Genomic DNA, 23123 nt, shown 5'->3' on the forward strand with positions numbered 1-23123 from the left:
GAAAACACTGGCCAAGAGCAGTGGTTCTCAAAGTGTGGTCCAGGGACTGCCAGCATCATCAGAGCAGTCACCTGGGAACTTGCTGAGTGCGTCTGCTGTCAGCCAAAGTGTGAACTGCTGTGAACTGCTGCTCTAAGCTAACTGAATCACTCATTTTACAGATGAGGAAACTGTGGCCCAAAACCTGCTGCTCAGAATTGCAGTTAGTGTCCGTGAAAATGGGGTCTCAAACCTGAACCTCTGGACTTCAGTCCATTTCTGTTTCCAAAGCACTACCTTGTCATTTCTTTCTCAGTTTTTACTTTGTTTTCCTTGGTTGGGGCTGGGTTTTAAGGAGTGTTCCTAAAGTTTTGGGTTCTTGTCTTTTGTTCCTTATAGTGCCAGAACCTACTAAGACCTGTTCAAGCCAGCCCCAGCCTGCCGGTAACAGTACCAGCACTTGCACCAGCACTCTGTCCAGCGGCAGCAATGGCAAGCGTGCATCTGCCAGCAGCCAGCAGCCAGCTGCGTCCCGTTACCTGCCTCGCGAGGTGCCTCCACGCTTCCGCCAGCAAGAACAGAAGCAGCTGTTAAAGAGAGGCCAGCCATTGCCTGCAGGGGCTCTGGCCAGTGTGAGCCCGACCCAGGGTGCTGGGCCCGCAGGGGTAAGCCCTCCTCCCCTCCCTGGAGCCGGCGCACAGCAGCATCCCAGTAAGCTCCAACCAGGTAAAAACACATAGAGTGAGGCATTCCTTTTATCAGAACCGGTGTGCCATTTTCAACTTTGCCATACGGTGATATAAATAGACATACTTGGTCCGCGTTCACTATATGCATATAATGGAGGGAGCTCGCTAGCTAGATGGTGGATAGATTCATTTCAATTGAATTTTATTTTATTTTTTTAAAGATTTTATTTAAGGGAGAGAGAGAGAGCGCACGAGTGGTGTGGGGGACAGAGGGAGAGGGAGAAGTAGGCTTCCCGCGAAGCAGGGAGCCTGATGTGGGGCTCCCTCCCAGGACTCCAAGATCATGACCTGAGCCGAAAGCAGATGCTTAACTGACTGAACCATGCAGGCACCCCTCAATTGAATTTTAAAATTCAGTTCTGTTTCCTCCTCCTTCTATATATTAGTTCTCATTGGTTTTCTGATGGCATTAGCTCCTTCAGCTAAGTTTGTTTCTCACCAGAAACTAGAGGTCTGCACAAGAGTGCATGTGCATCTGTCAAGGCAGATGCCATAGAATCGTGCAGTGAGAATTCTTAATAAAACCTTCCTGCCCGTTTCCGAGGCTGGCCCGTGACTGTGCCTGCACTCTCTGCGGGGAGGTCACAGCGTTTGATCGGGAGTGGGTGCTTCTAACTGTCACTTGTTCAGACACGTTGAGCCAAACCTGCCAGGTCTCGTGCTCAGCCCCTGTGTGTCTGGGGTTCTGATCCCCCTGCTTCTTGCTGGCATCCTTGCCTGCAGATGGACACCAGCTTTCTCTTGACTCCTGAGAGAAATCACCCCCACTCGTTTGTTTACTTTCCAGCTCCTAGACTGCTTGCTGACAGCTCTCCTGTCCTCTCCTCTCTCCCCTCTTCCTATCTTCTTGACCTTACTGATGGACTCCTACTTGAAACAATTGCTTTACCAAAGTGTTAGAGAAATTTTTGGAAGAGAGCAAAGTACATGTGTTCAACTGCTGTGTTTCCCTGTTATTTTCTTAAATCGTTCCATTTCGAATGATTTCACAATCAGCATTGGTGCTGGCATGGACACCGTCTTTGGTCATGGTAGTGAGACTCAGGCCTCAGAAGCAAGGAGGCTTCTTACATTAGATCGGGATCTAAAAGAAACCTGCCACAAGTTATATTAATATTTCTTTCATGTGCTGCTTTCTAACATAGAGAATAATTCCAACATGGCTTAAGAGTTGTTGTTGTTTTTTTTTAAAGATTTTATGTATTTATTTGACAGAGAGAGAGACCGCAAGAGAGAGAGCACAAGCAGGGGGAGTGGGAGAGGGAGAAGCAGACTCTCTGCTGAGCAGGGAGCCCGATGTGGGGCTCGATCCCAGGATCCTGGGATCACAACCTGAGCCGAAGGCAGACGCTTAACAACTGAGCCACCCAGGCACCCGTGGCTTAAGAGTATTAATAGCAGTATTTCTCAAAACTCCCAACTTTGTGGTATATTTGAAACAAATATTTTTAGCTTGGCCGTATGTCTTTAAATAGTCTTGACTCTCATCTGCTGAATTCCTGGTAGAGGGTATGTAGGTCAATGGTTGTCAGCAAAAAGCAAGGGAAGAAAAAGAAATTGTCAAATATAGTCATTGACCAAGAATATAGTCCATCTACTTCACCGCAAGCAGTTATTATCAAACACAGTTACTTTCTACACTGAAACATGGTCCTCAGGAAAATCTTAACACAGACAAGGAGTGTGTAGTCATCCCTAAATAGCTTGGTGTTTTAACTTCAGATGCTTGTTTTGAAAAACTGGAAAAGAACTGTAACAACCCTGCTTTTTTCAGGCCTTATGCCATTGTTACATGATTAGTTGGCAGGACCACATCAGGGTTCCCATCAGATGCTGTTGGTGCAGGACGTTACCAGGACTTTCTTAGATAAGTAGAAAATAAGGAGTTGCTTCAATTTGGGGGTTGGAAATAATATCCTTTATTAAAATATTGGTCTCTGTAAATAGCCTCTGGAAAACTATTTCTAGTTTATTATAGTTAAAAATAGATAGATAGATATAGATACAGGGGGAGACTAATCAGCATTTTCTGTATAAACATCTCAGGAAATGGAATCAATCTATATTATATTAATAAAATAAGAAATGACTGATTTTTGGCTCCCAAACAAAAGTCTTCATTTTATACCAGTTTCGTCTCTTTCCCAACAGTTGCTGGTATCATAGCCAGATGAACCTTTCTGATTCAGGTCCCCTCGAAACCTGTCCTGCCTTACTAGTTCCTGTTGCACAAAGTCTCACTTTCTCTGCCTGGCTGTCAAGACAGCCTTGTCTAATCAGCATTTTCCCTTCTATTCTATTTGGCTTACTTTCCATTCTGCCAGCACTGTTTCCTCACTGTGTCACAAATACGCCAGGCTCGGTGTCATCTGTCTCAGTATGTGCATGCACCTGATGGCCTCCCCCTTCCTTTCTGTCCAGGTCATCACGGCCCCGCCCCACGAAGCCCCTTCCGTGCTTCCACTCTCTGCTCCTCTTGCTGCAGGAAGGTGCTCAGTCTGCAAATACATCTTCACCTTCATGGCACACTGTGCAGGCTACGTTGTTTGCTGATTAATTTTAAGAGTCTCAGCTCTTGATTAAATTGAAAGTATCCTATAAAGAGTCTCACTTTCCTATGGTACGACCAGCCTAGAGGGGCGGAATGAGCTGTACACTGGGGGTGGGGGTGGGGGGGATGATGTCCTGGCAGCTATAGGACTCACTGGTCATACCCTTCACCTAGGACTTCATTCTCATCCAAAATCAGAGGTCTGAGCCTCTCAGGACCTCTAATCTCTAAGGTCTCTTCCCTTTAATTTCTGAGTCAAATACTGTTCCAAAGAGCTTGTTTGATTTTTGTCCATGGAGACGTTGCGGGAACTCCGTCTGGTGTTGTTCGGGAGTCAGCATGGGGATTGCAGGGGGCAGCAACGTGCATGGAGGCAGCATGGCTGAGGGGTCAGGAGACAGGCTGGTGGAGCCACGGCCTGCCCTCTGGGGTTCTCACCTGTGACATGGGGGAATTCCTACTCTACAGGACTCTGAGGGTGAGATTATTTGTTTGGTACTCAGCAGAGGGCCTTGCATACAGTAAGTGCTCCATAAGTGCATCAAATATGTGCCCGTCTTTGACATGCTATTATGGAGCAGCAGTTGTTTCTTAAACTTGCAAAATTTTTAAATGAATAAATTTCTCACAGTGCAATAAAGCTTTCTCATCCTAGGGGTGCTGGGTGGCTCAGTCGGTTAAGCGTCTGCCTTCAGCTCAGGTCACGATTCCAGGGTTCTGGGATCAGGCCCCGCATCGGGCTCCCTGCTCAGTGGCTCCTGCTCAGTGGGGAGCCTGCTTCTCCCTCTCTGCCTGCCGTTCCCCCTGCTTGTGTGCTCGCTCGCTCGCTCGCTCTCTCAAATAAATAAATCTTCAAAAAAAAAAAAAGCTTTCTCATCTTTCTCTGACCTGTGTACATTTTGAAATTTCAGCTATCCTTCCTAGAGTTGAAGCATTCTGTGAACTTTTTCGTGGTGCATGTTACTTACTAAATTCATATCCAGGTGAAATCCGGAAGAGTAGCCACATTTTCTCGTTACATTGAAACTTTTGTAGATACTGCTTCAAGTAAAAGCTTGCATTTTTTTTTTTTTTAATAATACATAGATTGTCATTGAGCTTGATTCTGGGTCAGCAGGTTTCCACCCCTGTAGCCACACCTGAAAAATGCAGTTTTGCTCATGATTCCATTCCTCTGACAGTGAGGTTAAGTTAAAAAGTAGGAATGTTCGGTCACTGAACTAAGATTGAATTACCCAAGCCGGGAGTAGGCAAATGACTCATCCTTAAGATTTTAGCAGCAGACTATTTCTCGTGAAAAGAAAAGTGGAAAGGGATTATTTCAGACCAGCACATTAATTTCTATTTTTCCCAAGTGTATCAGCATGTGGACTCTTTTTTCACCCACCAAAGGCATAGTGTGATTGGCAAAGATTAAAGAAGGTTAAATATCCCTGGAAAGAATCAGTGGACTTTGAATCACCTTTATCATAGCTTTAAGAAGTTATAGTGAAAACCTGCTAAAATTAATGAGCATCCTTGTTCCCTCCCATCTGAGTGCAGGGCCGTTTGCCTTCCTTCCTCCTCCCTGTGGAGGGATTGTCACAGTGTTTGCTGGAGTAAGGGAAAGCGATCTTGTCCACCTCAGTGTATACAGAAAGCACTTATAGATACCAGTGAACAGTGTCGGTGTAGAAACGGGAACACGTGTAAAGAATTGAAAACTGAAGTCATACTCGTTTTAGCACAGCAAGCGTAGCTACATTTTCTATACTGTTACATAAGGCAGTGGTAGCATATGCAAAGAGACCCAGACTGACAGTCATTTCTGTATTCGTTCATTTCCTTTATGTCCCACATGCTTTGGAAAAGGATAGTCAGTAGATCAGTCTGGCTGTTAAAAAGTTTTGTTATGATTCACCTTGTAATTTACAGTAATCTGTCAAACTTGTTCATATGGAAAAATTGCATTGCCAGTTTTTGCCATTTTTTGACAAGCTGATACGCTAGCTTAATACTTATGCACCGTCTTTTTCCTCTGGTTACTCCATCAGAATGCCTAGGCAGCAGTCCCACACACAGCTTGCATACCTTTGAGAGGAGGAGAGGCTAACCCGCCAGAACTGTGGTCTCTTCAAGCATGTATGCATTAAGTCACCAAGCAAAACATTTCTTGAATGCCTACTAAGTATAGGGATACATAGTCATGCCTAAGTAGGTTGGGGTGCCACTAAGAGATAACGGGGGGGGCACGTGCCCATTAACCCAGACCGAGGATGGGGGACTGCCAAGGAAGGCTTTCCCATGGAGACAACCTGAGCTGAGTTTTGGATTAGCTGTGAAAGGCAGGTGATAGAGCAGCCTCCGTGGGTGATGAAGGTGGTTCAGCGTGGCTGAAGTGCAGGGGGCAGTAAGGGGAGATGGGGCTGGAAAGGTAGCTGTTAGTATTACTAAGTAAAGCAATAAACTAGCACAAAAACTTACTGTGATTACCCAGTCACATCAAATTCATATTCAAAGCTATCCCAGCGCATTGCTTTTGGAACTTGGTAGGCTAATTCTAAAGTTCATCTAGAAGAGTAAAGGTACATAAATAGAATAGTCAAGAAAAAAAAATTTTTTTTTTAAAGATTTTATTTATTTTTTTGACAGAGAGAGACATAGCGAGAGCAGGAACACAAGCAGGGGGAGTGGGAGAGGGAGAAGCAGGCTTCCCGCAGAGCAGGGAGCCCGATGTGGGACTCGATCCCAGGACTCTGGGATCATGACCTGAGCCGAAGGCAGACGCTTAACGACTGAGCCACCCAGGCGCCCTCAAGAAAATTTTTTAAAAGAGTAATGAGCTATCAAATAGAGCTATGATCCTCCAGTAATTAATTACAACTGCGTGTTACTGGGGCAAGAGTAAACAAACAAATTGATGAGATACACTGGAGGGACCAGGGAAAACACACACACACACATACACACACAAACGGAGGTTTAGGTTAGTATGGCCTCCCGAATTACTGGGAAAGTGGCAGCTCCCATCAACACAGTGCTAGAAAACCATACACGAAACAAACATGAAAACTGTTGCAGGTGACACAGGAGAACATTTCCAGATTGTGGCCTGAAATTTTCTCTTAGGCAAGAAGACGTGAAAAGAAAGCCTGACAATGTTGAGTATATGAAAGTTATAGACTTTTTTGTACAATCCCATAAATAAAACCTGAGAGGAAATACCAAGCCTTCCTATAAATCAACAAGGAAAAAAAAACAGTCCAGTAGGAGAATGGGCAAAGAATGTAAACAGGCAGATTGTAAAGCTACTACAAATGAGTCCTAAACATTTTGAGAGAGAGTATTATTTGTGACCAGGAGGAAAATAAGTGAAAATGAAAACAACAGTGATACACCATTTTTCACTTACCAAACTGCCAAAACTTGAAAATCTATTGTAATACCAGCAGTACTGTTGATTGAGTGCTTACTATGTGCTAGTTCCAAGTGCTTCACACATTAATTTTTTAGTCTTCACAGCAAGACTCCAGAACAACTCCACTGGACTAGTGAGGGCGTGGGAAGGGGCAACTCTGATTTGCTGCAGGTAGGGATGTAACTAGTGTGGCCACTAGGGAGGGCAGTTTGGTAGAATTTATAAAAATTTTAGGTGGTCCTATCTCCTGACCCAACTATTCTTTTTATTTTGTTTATTTATTTTTAAGTAGGCTCCATACCCCGCATGGAGCCCAACGCAGGGCTTGAACATACAACCCTGAGATCCAGACCTGAACTGAGATCAAGAGTCAGGGGTTAACCAACTGAGCCACCTGGGCGCCCTCCTGACCCAGCTATTCTAACTGGGAATACATCTCTTTTGCCCTCCCAGTCCCTATTGCTCAGTGGTTATCGCTTGCCCTGTGGCATGAGCTAGTGGTAGGTGAGTTGAGAATGTCAAAAGGCAGGAGGGGGGGCGCCTGGGTGGCTCAGTTGGTTGGGCAACTGCCTTCGGCTCAGGTCATGATCCTGGAGTCCCGGGATCGAGTCCCGCATCGGGCTCCCTCCTTGGCAGAGAGTCTGCTTCTCCCTCTGACCCTCCTCCGTCTCATGTGCTCTCTCTCTCTCATTCTCTCTGTCTCAAATAAATAAAATCTTTAAAAAAAAAAAAAAAGGCAGGAGGGACAAACTGTCAACTGTTGTCTCTCTGAAACAGTTACAAATGTAGGAACGTTATGAACCTTCCAGTGACTGACATCGTGCTTTGCCCCACACGGAGAGAAAGCATGACCTGTGTTTGGGAACCAGTGGAACTTCTGCTGGGTTTCAGGTCTTCTGTCACTGCAGTATCCAAAGAGACGTACTCAAGAGTTGTCGGGGTGGAGAGGGGCTCCTGCAAAATGAGATGGAGAGGCCAGGGTTCCTCCCAGCCCCGGTCCAGGTTCCCTATTTAAGCAACATTTGTCTTGAAATAAAACATTGACTTTCTAAAAAAATAATGCAGGGGAAAATGGATTTTTTAATTCATGTATGAATTTGTGGAGGGCAGCTCATGTAGCCAATTGGCAAACACTTGTAACTGGTAAGATAAGTGGTAGTATATAAATGTAGTGAATCACACGATTCAGGTTCCAGAAAAATGTCATTTTGTCTTGTGATTTTCTAGGCAAGATTTGCAAGTCTGCTGCATAGCTCTAGCTCCAAACACTTGAGAGCTTTTTGTCTTTAAAAAAAAAGGAAAAAAGGGGCGCCTGGGTGGCTCAGTCAGTTAAGCGGCTGCCTTCGGCTCAGGTCATGATCCTGGGGTCCTGGGATCAAGCCCCACGTCTGGCTCCCTGCACAGCGGAGAGCCTGCTTCTCCCTCTCCCTCTGCCTGCCACTCTGCCTACTTGTGCTCTCTCTCTCTCTGTCAAATAAATAAAATCTTTTAAAAAAAAAGAAAGAAAAAACACCTCTTTTTCATTGTGCTAAAGGCAGAACAATGTATTGTTTTAGTGACTGCTTTGTACATTTATAAACAGAGGCTTTGATTAATATGCAGTAGGGTAGTGTTTGCTTCTTAGATCTTTTTTAGATAGAGGCAGGAAAGTAATTAAGAAGTTGGACACTTGCCAGTTTACATATGGGGCTCGTTTAGAATATTATCGCCAGTGTTGGTATGCCAAATGTTTCAGGGTTGTTTAGGAAAAGCGAGAAGGAAGAAGGAACGCACAACAAAGGCGGTATGAAAGAGCAGCATTTATTTGCATGCAGCCAGCAGGCATTATGCCCTTATTCTTTTGGCTGACTTTCAGGACAGCAGAAGAGGGGCCCTGGCGCTCCCTGTAGCTGGTCCTGAAGTGCAAACGTTGGTGACAATCGGAAGAATTTAAAGAGGAAGGAAGATCGGTTTAGTGTCAGCTGCAATTAATCAGAGCTTTCAGATCCCCCCCGTGGACGCCTCCCCCTCGCCGAAGGGGATGAATCGGATACCTCCCGGAGCGGAAGGGGCACGGCCGGCCCCTGCTCCGCGGGCGCCCGCAGGTTGCCGGGGCGCAGGCCGGCGCGGGAGTCTGCTGGCGGCGCCACAGCGGGAGGCTCCTGCGGCGCGCGGCCGACATGGTGGAGCTGCGCGCCCCGGCCGGCTCGCCAGGTAGCGTCTCCCGGGGCTGGGGCGGTCCCTGCCCGCAGGTACCCCACCCCCGGCGGCGCGGAGCAGGAGGGAGCGCGGCGGCGGGGCGGCCGCTCTGCGCCCTGGGCCCTTGGCTGCGGCTCCGACTGGATAAAATGGCGTCTTGGAAGGGAGCCGCCGGCCAGCGCGGTGCGGCACCTCCGCCGCCTGGGCGCCCACTACCCTGACCGCGACCGTGACCGTGACCCCTGCTCTTCCCGCCGCTCTCCCCCGCTTCGCGAGCTCCCGGCGCGCCCTCCCCACGCGCCAAGCAGCGCCTTCTGCCCCGCGTTTTGTCGCCGTGCTAATAGGCTCTTAACCTGGAGGAAGCAAGCTTGTCCCTCTGCTGCTTCGCAGAAAACACAGGCCCGAAAGCGGAGTCCTGTGCGCACTTGGAGTGTTGTTCCCAGTAAATCTTTTACTCCGGTCTGCATTTCGTAATTCCTTGCATTTGTGGAAGTTGACAGATGAAATGTTTGGAGTCTGTCCAGCGATGGAATTCTGAATTCAAAGTGCTTTCTCCGTGAGATTCTCGCACACAGTAAATGCAGTGGATGGGGAGGCATCTTTGCCTCTCAAAAGCTGAAAACAGTGTTAACATTTATCCTGCGTCTTGAAAGACAAGTGGCAGGGAACTTGTGTTACCAGTAAGCATTAGGAAACATTTTCCACTAGGGGAAAGCATTTGGAATTACTTCGTTTAATGTATGGTTTACTCTTTTGTCATTTTAGTTCCAGGGACTGTGGTCATGAAGCATGAACCCTGTGCTCTTGTCGGTGTTAGTACTGATTAAGCATTATGCACACTTCTGAGTAAATCTTGTCCACACTTCCCTATCTGGTGAATTTGATACCTCATTAAAATTTTGCTTATTCTAGCTCCTGGAAGCTCTTCGTTAAATACTTTTCTTTGAAAATTTTATCTTTATATGGTAACATTTTGGAGCTTAAAAAAAAAGTTTTTCTCTTTAAATCATGCTATTGTGTAATCCTTTTTAAATTAATCACTTAAGACAGTTATGTTACTTAGATTTTTATAGAGATAATCTAGTTTTAGAATGTGTAGACCATTTAAACAGCAGAAGAAAAGAGAATTTAACATAATACACAAACTTCATTACTTTTTTCTTTTTAAGGCTTTTTTTAGGGGGGATTTTTTTTTTTAAAGATTTTATTTATTTATTTGAGAGAGAGAGAATGAGATAGAGAGAGAGCATGAGAGGGGGAGGGTCAGAGGGAGAAGCAGACTCCCCGCCGAGCAGGGAGCCTGATGCAGGACTCGATCCAGGGACTCCAGGATCATGACCTGAGCCGAAGGCAGTCGCTCAACCAACTGAGCCACCCAGGCGCCCCTAGGGGGGATTATTTTGATAGTAGAATGGTGGAGTGGAAGGAGCACTAGATGCAGCTTTCAGTTCCATCTTTACTGCTTATTTAGTTTATAACACCGTCTCCAAGTTTGACTTCTCTGAGCCTCTGTTTCCCCATCTGTCAAATGGACATAATTTGTTAAGGTTCAGTTAATTCAGTGTGGGTGGAGGTACTTCAGAATTTCAAAGTCTTATGTGATGGATATGACAACCCCTAGTTATAAACTCTCTCAGACTTGTTGTATATTACAGGTATGGATTTTAGCCTTTCAGAGCTCCTGGGCTATACAAGAGAGTCTAGAATACCTATAAGAGAATTCAGTCTTTTATTTCAGAGCTTTCATTCATTTCAAAACGCTTGCTCCTGCAAGTCAGTCATTTCACAAAATTTCTTCCCCATAGTTCTCTCTCTTTTTTTTTTTTTAAGATTTTATTTATTTATTTGAGACAGAGAGAATGAGAGACAGAGAGCATGAGAGGGAGGAGGGTCAGAGGGAGAAGCAGACCCCCCGCTGAGCAGGGAGCCCGATGCGGGACTCGATCCCGGGACTCCAGGATCATGACCCGAGCCGAAGGCAGTCTCTTAACCAACTGAGCCACCCAGGCGCCCCCCCATAGTTCTCTCTTTTAGACTAGAACTAAAACAGATTTGTGAATTGATAACACAGTCAAGAGACTTTGGTTTATGCAAAGTGTGTTATTCAAATATTGTCGAAGCCATAAAGTTCTCTTAGGAATAATGGTGTGCCTTGAACATAAAGAGAATAATGAATGGTCTTTTAAATTGTCATTTTTGGAATAAATTCTCGTATCAGAATATGTTGTGATGATGGTAGGCTGTGGCAGCGGCAGTGGTGCTGGAGGTGACGGTGGTGCTGGTGATGAACGTGGTGGCAGTGGTGGTGAGGAGGAGGAGGGGGAGAGACATTTAGGGGTTCCCTGGAACAGAGTCGCTCAAACCGTGCTCCTCAGAGACCCGCAGAAGACTTGAAAGGAGTCTGAGTGGGGAGGAGACAGCGGGGAGTGGATGCAGCCTAATTTTCCAGGCTCTAGGGTTAACACCTCCATGTGTTGGCAATATCAGCTCCACTGTTTGTGTTTTGTTGCTTGTGTTGTTTTTACCTGTGTGCTGAGAAGACTGTGGTGAGTGGTAAATTTCAAATCCACTTGAGTCTATAGTCAAAAACCATAACTGTTGTGTTAAAATCATAACTTTTTGCTTTAGCATATGAGACCTTTCAAGCGTTTAAAAAGATTTTTATGTTTAAGCTGTTATTTCTTTTTAAGATTTTATTTATTTATTTGAGAGAGAGAGCACAAGCAGGGGGCGGAGCATAGGAGGGGGAGAAGCAGGCTCCCCACTGAACAGGGAGCCTGATGTGGGGCTCCATCCCAGGACCCTGGGATCACGACCCGAGCCGAAGGCAGACGCTTAACCGACTGAGCCACCCAGGTGCCCCTCAAACTATTATTTTTTTAAATATTAGAATAATAGGACACAATTGTTTGTCATTGTCAAACTTCTTGAGCAGGAAAAAATAAATGACAAAACAAGATACAAGTGAAAGAAGGGGACTAAGGAAAAACTAAGGCACGGAGCGAAGCCTGTCATGCCTGTGTCGATCGTGGCCTGGGGTTCTCTTTGCAAAGAGCGTTCCTGAGGCACTGAGAATGTGTCAGAACTGGGAACACCAAGGAGTAGGGCCAAAAATCAGAAGTATAGCACCACAGTGTAGAAGTAGTTTTACTATTCATCCTTAGCTTTTTGGTTTCTATGTATTTAAATAGTGCCCGCAAAAGTACTTTTCTTAGGTAAATGCTTATATGATTTTGGATGTCTGAGAGTTTAATCACAATGAAAACCATCATAGTAATTGTCTCTTTCACATTTTTCCTTACCTACTGTTTTTGTTACAACTGAAAACATTTAAGTAGAAAACTAGTTTTAGTGACTTACATAGTAAGTAATAAACCATTGATAAATGAGTAGCAAATTACCTTGTTAGCCTCCTCTCAGCCCCTCCAAAGAGTTCCATGTATAAGGATCTCCAGTCTTTGCGGTCTTGGACAAAAGTCCTTGTTTCAAAGTGGATGCAGGCATTTCCGTGCAGCGGTGAGGACCGAGCCTCTTGGGACCCCCGTGGTAGCGGTGTCACCTCCCCTTTGTTGCCTCCATGCCAGAGCACAGGGCCACATGCCGTTCAGCAGAACACTCTTCCAAGTCGCTTTACTGAGACCTTTCTTCATCTGCTTTCATCTCTTCCGTCCTTTTGCTCTTCTCCCCTAGTCTTCTCACTCCTTTTTGCCCCTTCCCACCGTTCATCCCTAGTTTCAGAACGTTCAGCTCACCTCTGAATTCCGAGCACTTGTCTCCTGGTGCGATCCACTTGCAGACATGTTCTTGCTTTTGAGGAAGAGGGTACTGCTCAGTGACAGCACCTAGATTTCTCAGCTACAGCTGTTGGCTACAGCTCCCACTTGACCGGGCTGTTGAGGAGGGTGACAGGCCTGGAGAGGAGACAGGAGTGGCAGTGAGGGCCTTTTAAGGAGCTAGATAAAGCACCTGTAGTGTTGGGCTAGTCCACATGGAGACCGGAGGGGACACGGGCACACCCTACGCTAATGAGCTGAAACACTCACATCTGAACTTCTGGCTTATTTCTCCCAGGACGTTGGGGCATATCTGCTTGGATGTCCTGCAACCACCCCAGACTCACCTGGCCAAGTGTGCACCCATCGCCTCCCTTCCCCAGCCTTCCCTTCCCAGAACTACTCTTATTCTAGTACTCCCAAGCTCAGTGGTTGGCAATATCATCCACTCAGGACCCAAACCCCACATCTGGACATCACTCTTGAATCCTCCTCTCCTGCTCCCCACATGTCCAGTCTTTCACCAGGTCCTGTGAATTCTGCCACCTTAAATATAACTCCATCTCTCCATCTCCCATAACAAGGCCTTCAGATTAGATTATTACCATCTTAGCCTCAATTACCGCCACCAAAGTGGGGAATAGAGAAGAATTAGCATTTGTTTTTATTTTTTAATATAAAAAGTAAGGAAGGAATTCTGATGTTCTAATTCTAATATTAATTCTACAGCCTGATGCACGTATCTTGTCATCCAGTCCTGGGTCCCAGGTGTCATATATATGCACGGTGCAGTCTCCTGGAGTGGGAGTAGGAGTGGTCTCACGGCGGGAAGGACTGTCTCATGGCCAAAGTCATTCCTTCTTGCCCTCTGTGTTCTGTGCCAGGGGCAGCTCATGTGGGCTCTCAGTTATGTTTTCGTAGACCTGACTGCCCTAAACTTGGCAGTCTTAGCATTGCTGTCATCTGGGGAAATGGGGACTAAAGGCAAACATCTTTGGTACCATACAGATTTCTGGCTATCTCCTGGCAAATTAATTGGCATTCTGTCAAAGATAACTCAGTTATTGGGGTGCCTGGGTGGCTCAGATGGTTAAGCATCTGCCTTCGGCTCAGGTCATGATTCCAGGGTCCTGCGATCGCGCCCCACATCGGGCTCCTGGCTCAGCAGGGAGCCTGCTTCTCCTTCCCTCTGCCTCTCTCCCTGCTCATGCTCTCTCTGTCTGTATCTCTGTGTCTTAAATGAATAAATTTAAAAAAAAAAATCTTAAAAAAAAAAAGATAACTCAGTTATTGGGACGCCTGGGTGGCTCAGTCAGTGAAGCGTCTGCCTTCGGCTCAGGTTATGATCCCAAGGTCCTGGGATCGAGTCCCACATCGGGCTCCTTGCTCGTCGGGGAGCCTGCTTCTCCCTCTGCCTGCCGCTCCCCCTACTTGTGCGCTCACACACTCTCTCTCTCTCACAAATAAATAAATAAAATCTTAAAAAAAAAAAAGATAGCTCAGGTATCTTTGACAAGGGGCTACGTGTTCCAAACATAATAATGTGTAGAAAATGAAAACTTTTTTATTTTTAACATAAAAAATACAGGAGGGATGCTTTACTGATCTTTGCTATATATAATCTGGGCTTTCTGTTGGTCGTCCTGCGTGGGTCTCATCCCACACGCGTGCTCATTTGTTTGTTTTGTTGGAGCACCATTTGAAAGTAAATTGCAGATATCGTAACCCTTAAATACCCCCTATATACAACCGTTGTAGTACGGTTATATAAGAGAACAAATTTAGGAAATTTTTTTTAACTTTTTTTTTTTTAAAGGTTTTATTTATTTATTTGAGAGAGAGAATGAGAGACAGAGAGCATGAGAGGGAGGAGGGTCAGAGGGAGAAGCAGGCCCCCCGCTGAGGGACTCAATCCCGGGACTCCAGGATCATGACCTGAGCCGAAGGCAGTCGCTTAACCAACTGAGCCACCCAGGTGCCCAAATTTAGGAAATTTAACTTTGGTATAATCCTATTATCTAATATATCTAAATTTAATACATTTAAATTTTACCAGTTGTCCCAAATAATGCCATTGAAGCAGTTCAATTGTCTACATATATGTGTATATATAGAGAGAGAAAGAGATGTATCTATATATACTTTTTTAAGTTTTATTTTTTTAGTAATCTCTGCACCCAAGGTGAGGCTCAAAGTCACAACCCCAAGATAAAGAGTCGAATGCTCTTCCAACTGAACCAGCCAGGCGCCGCTATGTTTGTTGATGCCCACCTCCACAAATAATGATAGGGTGCACTACTTTGGAATTGTTTCTGACGATAAACTAATAGCTCAGTGTGATGTATAGTCCCTGGCTCTTTAATTTTTTTTTTCACTCATAATTTTCAGAGAAATACCTAGAACCTGCCCTTGGAAAGAGAGCTTTTATTTATTTATTTATTTATTTTTTAAATATTTTATTTATTTATTTGACAGAGAGACAGCGAGAGAGGGAACACGCGCAGGGGGAGTGGGAGAGGGAGAAGCAGACTCCCCCCTGAGCAGGGAGCCCGATGCGGGGCTCGATCCCAAGACCCTGGGATCATGACCTGAGCTGAAGGCAGATGCTTAACGACTGGGCCACCCAGGCGCCCAGAAAGAGAGCTTTTAAATGGTAGAATAAACACAAGAATACCTTCTGTTTACTTTTTATTTACTTTTTATGTACTTTCTGTTTCCATGTACTGCCCCTGAATTAATTTTTGGAGACCTAGTTTATTTTGATGTTGCTGAAGAACCAAAGAAGTAAGAAACAGAAGAACAGTTGAGATAGGGAAAGAAGGAGGAAGGCGTAGCGATATGCCCAGTAATGGCAGGACAGACATTAAATGTCAGCAGCAGGTGAAACCAGCGTGGGGACAGATGTGGCTGGCTGCGAGGTTGCCCGGGACCTGCAGCATCTTCAGGAACCTGGAAGAGATTGCGCAGGTGGAGCCGGTGAAGCACACGACTGCTCAGCAGTTTGCTTTGTTTTAAGTAAAATATCTTGCTACAGACCGACTTCTCTGGTTCTGGAATTTATCTTTGAAGGAAACTGTGTTTCACTTGTAGATTTGTAGTGCCAGTTATAACTTTGACTGAATGTGAACTTTATCTAAACTTTTTCACTGACGATTGTGTGTCAGGTGCCCTGCTGAACGCTGGAGAAGAAAAAATGGGCGGTCCTTGCCTCGTCAGAGTTTACAGCCTAGAGGGAGAGACAGACTGCCACATGGACGGATACTGCACACCAAGATGTGTGCTCTAGGAGAGAAGGAACTCGTCTGTCTTGTTCGGCACTGTGTCCCCAGCCCGCGCGTAGGAGGCACTCCATAATCGTTATCATCTAAATCAGGGCTTGGCAAGCCATGGCCCGCGAGCCAAATCTAGCCTGCCACCTGCTTTTTTGAATAAAGTTTTGTTGGGACACAGCCATACTCATTCATTTACGTATTCTCTATGGCGGCTTTTGCCCCACAGTGACAGGATTGAGTAGTTGTTTCAGAGACCATCTGGCCCACAGAGCCTAAAATATTTACTATCTGGCCCTTTACAGAAAATGTTTGCCAACCCCTGGTCTAAATGAATTAAAAGGAGAGGCAGACTGTTAGGATGAATGTGTCCAAGGGCCCCAGACAGGGGGGTGGGGGGGAGTTTCTCAGATGAAGTGTCCGCCAAGTTGAGATAAAAGAGCAGACGCTGAGTCCAGGTCAGGGACAGCTTCTTCTGAGGCCCTGTTGTTGGGGTTGTTGGGGTAGCAGAGTGCAGATAGCGCCTTGAGGAACTAGCTTGAGCACTGAGCAAGGGAAAGAATAGTGGGAAATGAGGTCCCAAGAGAGAATCAAGCCTAGTAGGCTGCTTAAAGACTTCGGATCTTTATGTTAAGAAGCCTTTGAAGTGTTCAAGTAAGCATTGTGATCTCTGCTGGATGTCCTTTTGGAAAGAATGCTTGGTGTAGAGCACCCTGGAGAGGAGCAGGGGTGGGTATGGGGGAGGCTGCTGGAGAGCTGTTATAATATTCCAGTCAAGGAATGAGGAAGCTTGAATGGGGGCTATTCACGGGGAGGTTTTTGTTTCTCTCTCTTTAAGTTTTATTTATTCATTTACATAATCTCTACACCCAACATGGGGCTCAAACTCACAGCCCTGAGATCAAGAGTTGCGTACTCTTCGGACTGAGCCAGCCAGGTGCCCTTCTGTTTCTCATTTTTAAATGGAAGATTCTAGAGATATTCAATATGTAAACTAACAGGATGACTTGATCCTGCCCTTCTGTTGTTTCAGATATTGGGCATGTTTGTAGAAGTGACTTTTCTTCCTGCCCATACTGCCACATTGGTGTTGATCCTGCTCTGCTATTCTGGAGCTCTTTATCTCAAACCCCGGGAAGGAATGAACATCAGCGGGAGCTTTCTCATTGTGCTGATCATTTCTTGAGAAGATGGACATACTTGTTAGAAACAGTCCACGCTGTGCTGGCACCTCTGATGCCCTAGATACATCTTGGTGTTACTGTTTTTTATCCTAATGATTGGCGTGTTTTTGAAATTTGATATTTTTAAATTTATGTAAATGAAAAAAATTATCTTTCTCACGTGATTATCTCCTTAATTCCAGTGTTAGCCTTTGACCCTTGGCCCTTCGCCGCTCTTGTAAAGATCTAAAGGGAGAGAACTACCTGTGAAAGTACAGAATTTAAGTACTTATCAGCATTAGCCTCTCACTACCCCAGAGAGGTTCATAAATTGCTTTTTCTTACAGAATGTTATGTAGCTCCGAATGTAAAGATCTAGGTTTATTTATTTTTCTCATAAGCAACAGCATTGCCCTATATTTTATCATCTCATAGTGTCTAAAATTAAGTGTTTTGGGGGCACCTGAGTGGTTCCGTCTGTTAAGTGTCTGACTCTTGGTTTTGGCTCAGGTTATGATCTCGGGGTCCTGGGACTGAGCCCCGTGCGTCAGGCTCTGCGCTCAATGGGGAGTCTGCTTGAAATTCTCTCTCTCTCTCCATCTGCCCCTCCCCCCAATCAATCAATAAATCTAAAAAAAATAAATGTTTTGAAAATTAAATGTTTTGGCTTGTTTTTGTATTCATGTTTCTTATTTACAGTTTCAGATTTTGATTATAAATATTTATAGAAAATGCCAAAACATAATCATCTGAGTAGCAGGGTGGCATATGTTGGAATTGTCCTACAATATTTATTGAAAACTCATTGGGTTTTATGGTTTTTTATTTCCAGACAATGTAGTTCTTTGTCTTTTACTCTGTTCATTTCAAACAGAATAAATTAAACAGTTTGATTATTAAAATATCTTTGCTTTACATGTGAAAAGAAGCTCAACATTACTAATTATTAAGGAGATGCAAATCCAAATCCCAGTGAGATACCACTTGACAGCCATTAGGGTGGCTGCTATTCAAACAGAAGTTAACAGGTGTGGTCAAGGGTGTGGAGCAAATGGAGCCCTTGTGTCCTGCTGGTAGGAATGTTTACCGTGGTGCAGCCACTGTGGAAGACAGTATGGCAGTTCCTCAAAAAATTAAACTTAGGAGCGCCTGGGTGGCTCAGTCGGTTAAGCCGCTGCCTTCGGCTCAGGTCATGATCCCGGGGTCCTGGGATCGAGCCCCGCATCGGGCCCCCTGCTCAGCGGGAAGCCTGCTTCTCCCTCTCCCTCTGCCTGCCTCTCTGCCTACTTGTTCTCTCTCTCTCTCTGTCAAATAAATGAATAAAATCTTTAAAAAAAAAAATTAAACCTAGATTGATGATCTGGCTGTATGATCCAGCTGTACCACCTCTGGGGACGCACCCAAAAGAATTGAAAGCAGGGACTGGAACAGATACCTGTATACTCCTGTTTATAGCAGCATTATTCACAACAGCCAAAAGGTGAAGCAGCCCACATTGTCCATGGATGGACGAGTGGGTAAACACGGTGTGGTGTATGCATACAGTGGAATATCATTTAGCCTTAAAAAGGAGGAAGGAGGTTCTGACACCTGCTACAATGTGGATGGACCTCGAGAACATGATGCTGAGAGAAATAAGCCAGACAGAAAAGGACAAATACCGTACGATTCTATTTATAGGAAGTACATGGAATAGTCAGGGTCACAGTGGTTACCAGAGCCTGGGGAGAGGGGCGAGAGGACTTCTTGTGTGATAGGTTACACTTTCAGGTTGGGGTGGTGGATAGTGCTCATGCTTGTACAGCATGAATGTACTTAAGCCACTGAATTGTGTACTCAAAAAGGGCTAAGATGGGAAATGTGTTATTTTACCACAATAAAAAGAAATCTTTGCTTTGATACTGGGGTTGAGACTGAACATGCGAGCTATGTGGCTCGGTACTTTCGTGTGTGATTCTCCTGTTACCGTGGAAAGTACGGCAGCTCTAGAAATCATCCGGTTTTCGGCTGAGAACCTGAGGGATTATGTAGCCCGTCCTCGACTTTGTGGAGTGGAGAAGGGACATGGCTTGTTCAGATGGTGAGCGCCTTTAGCTGGCACTCAGCTTGGGTTCTATACGTACATTCCTTGGTTGGTCCGGGAAACCTGTATGGTTGGTTATCATGAAGCAGGCGCGATGGCTGTAAAACTGCGCTCCAGGGTTCACCTTCAGAATCAGACTTCATTCAGTGCCAGACTGGTGGGGTAATCACACCGAGTCTCCTTGCGCGCATAAAGTTCACACAGATTTCTAACCCTGCAGGTTTGACCGCTTCTCTTCGTCACATCCCCGTGGCTAGTAGCACTGGCTGCTTAGCCTGGGTCCCTTTTGGATTTCCATTTATATCACTTCGTTTGATACCACAATCAAGCGTTCAATTTTTTTTTCAATTTTTCTGATCTGTTTTTAAAATAGAAGAAAGTATACAAAAAATAATATAACTGTATCCATAGTACAGATGTAACATAATCTTTTGCTGTATTTGCTTCAGTTCTCTATTTTAGAAATGATACAGATGTTGCTCAATCGCATTTTCGTCTCCCCCGAAAGGAATCACAGTCCTCTTGTTTCCGTGTGAAATGACATCTCTCGGTGTTCACGTGCGTTTCTTGATTACTGATGAGATCGGTTATTATTTCACGAGGTAGCGGCTGTCGAGGGCCTCCTCTTCTCTGGATTGCCTCTTCCTGTCGTTTTCCCACCTTTGTTGGGTTGCTGGTCTTTTTCTTATTGAGTTTTAGGGATTCTTCATTCTTTATTCTGTTCTCTCTTCTTCCTATCTGTGGCTTATTTTTTTAGCTTCCTTTACATGATATCTGCTGTCATACAGTTGTTTCTAATATTAACAGAGTCAAAGTTACCAACTCGTTAGGAAGATGAGTGTCCCAGCTCACAGAGATGGCCTCCTGTATTTCCTTATTGAGCTTTAAAAAGTTTTGCTTTTTGTAACTAGGTCTTTAATCCACCTAGAGCTGATTTTTCTATATGATAGAAAAGGCAGGGATCTTATTTTGTCCGTATGGCTAGCCACATGTCCCAACAGCATTTATTAGCTGGTGCTTCCTTTCTCCACTGGCTTATGATGCTATCCTTCTTATCCAAGGATGCAAACACATTTTTCAAATCTGACGTATAACAGTATGAGTCCAGCAGATTGGGGGCTGAGCAGTAGACAAAAGGCATTCCATACAAACCCTCTAGACCATTAAGAGAGAGCTGATTCTTTTGCATTGTGACCTGTTATGGAATAGAAAAAAATAATATTATGTATTCAAAAGGTACTCCAGGTATCGGAAAGAGTGCATTGGTAAGCCAGGTTGGGTGACCTCCTGCTGCCTGCTGGGTGTGGGTTGCAGTGAGTACTGTCCTGGTCCTGGTATATCCTGTCCCTGAGGGAAGCAAGACTGATGGGAGAGTGAACTGTGGGAGATTTGCTGATAATAAGCAGTAATCTCTGTTTTTTTTTTAACCTGGTCTTATTTTCTGCCTTAAATGATGATTGGCTCATTTATCTCTTTAAATTAGTTATTACGAAAGCCAGTTTTTGTAGCATATGCAATACCGGTGGGGGAAATTGCCATAAACCAAGGTTGCAGAGTCAGCCCCTAGTATTTGGCAATAAAAAATTTATTTTCATAGTAATTTAGGTCCTAAAGTTTTCTGTTGCCTAGCATTGTTTTTCCTTTGTAGTTTCACCTGGAATTACCTACTTCAGATTCACCTAGGGCATAATTAATGTGTTTTAATGCTGTACTTTTCATCCCTGTGACTTATTTTCATTCGGACCTCTTATTCCCCTTCCCCGATTTCATCCATCTCCCAGTCCCCCTCCCCTCTGGCAACCACCAGTTTATTCTCTGTATTTATGAGTCTGTTACTGTCTTTGTTTATTTGTTCATTTGCATTTTAGGTTCCATATGTAAGTGGATTCATATGTTAACTGTCTTTGAAATCTGTCTCTGATTCATTTAGCTGACTTAGTTCATTTAGTGTAAGACCCTCTAGGTCCATCCATGTTTCTAGGAATGGCAAGATCCCATCCTTTCTTTCTTTTTTTTTCTTTTTTAAGATTTTATTTATTTATTTGAGAGAGGGAGAGAGAGATCATGAGCAGGGGGAGGGGCAGAGGGAGAAGCAGACTCCCTGCTAAGCAGGGATCCCAGTGTGGGACTCGATCCCAGCATCCTGGGATCATTACCTGAGCCGAAGGCAGATGCTTAACCGACTGAGCCACGCAGGTGCCCCAAGATCTCAATCCTTTCTTACGGCTGAGTAATATTCCATTATGTGTGTATGTGTGTGTATATATACCACATCTTTATCCATTCATCTATTGATGGACACTTGGATTGCTTATATATTTTAGCTATCATGAATAATGCTGTAGTAAACTTAGGGGTTCATCTGCCTTTGAATTAGTGTTTTTGTTTTCTTAGGGTAAATACCCAGAAGTAGAATTATTGGATTCTGTGGTACTTCTATTGTTAGTTTTTTGGGGAGCCTCCGTACTGTTTTCTGGAGTGGCTGCACCAGTTTGCATTCTGACCCAACAGTGTATGTGGATTCCCTTTTCTCCACATCCTCATCAACATTTGTTGTTTCTTGTCTTTTTGATTGGTATAAGGTGATGTCGCATTGTGGTTTTGACTTGCATTTCCCTGATGATAAGCGATGTTGAGTATCTTCCCATGTATCTGTTGGCCACCTGTGTGTCTTCTTTGGAAAAATGTCTGTTCAGGTCCTCTGCCCGTGTTTTTTTCCAAAGATTTTACTTAACTATTTTATTTGAGAGAGAGAGCATGGGGGGGAGGGGCAGAGGGAGAGGAAGAGCGAGAATCTCAAGCATACTCCGCGCTGAGCACAAGCCTGACGCAGGGCTTGATCTCACAGCCCTGAGATCATGACCTGAGCTGAAACCAAGAGTCAATGCTTAATTGACTGAGCCACCCAGGCACCCCTCTTCTGCACATTTTTAATCAGATTATTTGGATTTCTTGGTGTTGAGTTGTACTAGTTCTACATATATTTTAAATATTAATCCCTTGTCATATACGTCATTTGCAAATATTTTCTCTCATTCTGTAGCTTGCCTTTTCGTCTTATTGGTGGTTTCCTTTGCTGAGCACCAAGAGCAAAATTCTGAATTCATTACATCCCTTTTAAATCAGACAACGAAACCTTTTTTTTTTCTTTTTTAATAGGTTGAAGTTGTCTCTAGGATGTTCTTTGTAGCAATAGTGATCATTCTTTACACACTTCCCCTGTTTTTCTTTTAGCTCCATTAAACTTTAAAAGAGGTTTTCTGTGGGAAACCCAGTTTTACTTCCCAGGAGTAAAATTTTTCTTGTTAAAATTTTGAAGAAAACATAATGAAGAAAAAGTTCTAAAAGAGAAGAAATATTTTATTGCAGTTATCTGTACATCATACTGTTTGAAGAAACCATCAAGGATCTCTAAGTTGTGTGAGTTTGTTGTATGCATAGGTTAAATAAATTTTTTATATTACTTTTATTTAGTTTTAAATGACCCATACTTCAGATAGAGTCTGCTGGAAAAATTCATTGGAGCATAAGTTGGATTGCAATGTTAGAAATAGTCAAATAACTAGAAATCCTAGGAAATAAAATGCCAATGGCAAATACTGGATTCTTTAAAAGGATCTAAGGGGTGAAACGAGATGAATGCTAGAATGGAAGATAGCACATCACGTTATCCTGGGGTCTCCAGTGCAAAGACTGTGATTCAAGGAGATGGAGGGCAAGGGGAGAAAGTCCTCAGAGAGTTCTTACTTGTGTTTAATAATGGCAAACCGTAATTGCTGGTGATAACAGATAAGTAATATAAATGTAATGAACTATTTCTAACCCTCCATACCCCCGATAACATAAGATAGCATTTTCTAACGCCTCTTCTCTCTCTCCCTCTGTCCCTCACCCCCAAAATATTGGTTCTGTTTCATGCTTCTGCACTGTATTTACAGTTGTTTTCTACTGAGTGAGCCGTGTAGCCTCTGTATCGTACCG

At 44.3% G+C, this 23123-nt stretch overlaps 1 protein-coding gene across 14 annotated transcripts in view; it reads left to right on the forward strand.

The window, feature by feature from the left end:
* TNRC6C (trinucleotide repeat containing adaptor 6C) overlaps window positions 1-23123 on the forward strand; it is a 153796-nt gene that overhangs the window by 72638 nt on the left and 58035 nt on the right. For 12 of the 14 annotated variants that reach the window (XM_064582323.1, XM_064582320.1, XM_064582322.1 and 9 more), the window contains one exon: window positions 379-705. In XM_064582323.1, coding sequence (XP_064438393.1) covers window positions 379-705 — 327 coding nt within the window. Of the gene's footprint in view, window positions 1-378; window positions 706-8290; window positions 8870-23123 lie in introns of those variants that run through there. The other 2 variants (XM_064582333.1, XM_064582332.1) reach the window with 2 other exon arrangements.

The sequence above is a fragment of the Mirounga angustirostris genome, unplaced genomic scaffold (assembly GCF_029215605.1).
Source record: "Mirounga angustirostris isolate CCGP_5_RB_7025 unplaced genomic scaffold, mMirAng1.0.hap1 SCAF_17, whole genome shotgun sequence".
Taxonomy (NCBI): Eukaryota; Metazoa; Chordata; class Mammalia; order Carnivora; family Phocidae; genus Mirounga; species Mirounga angustirostris.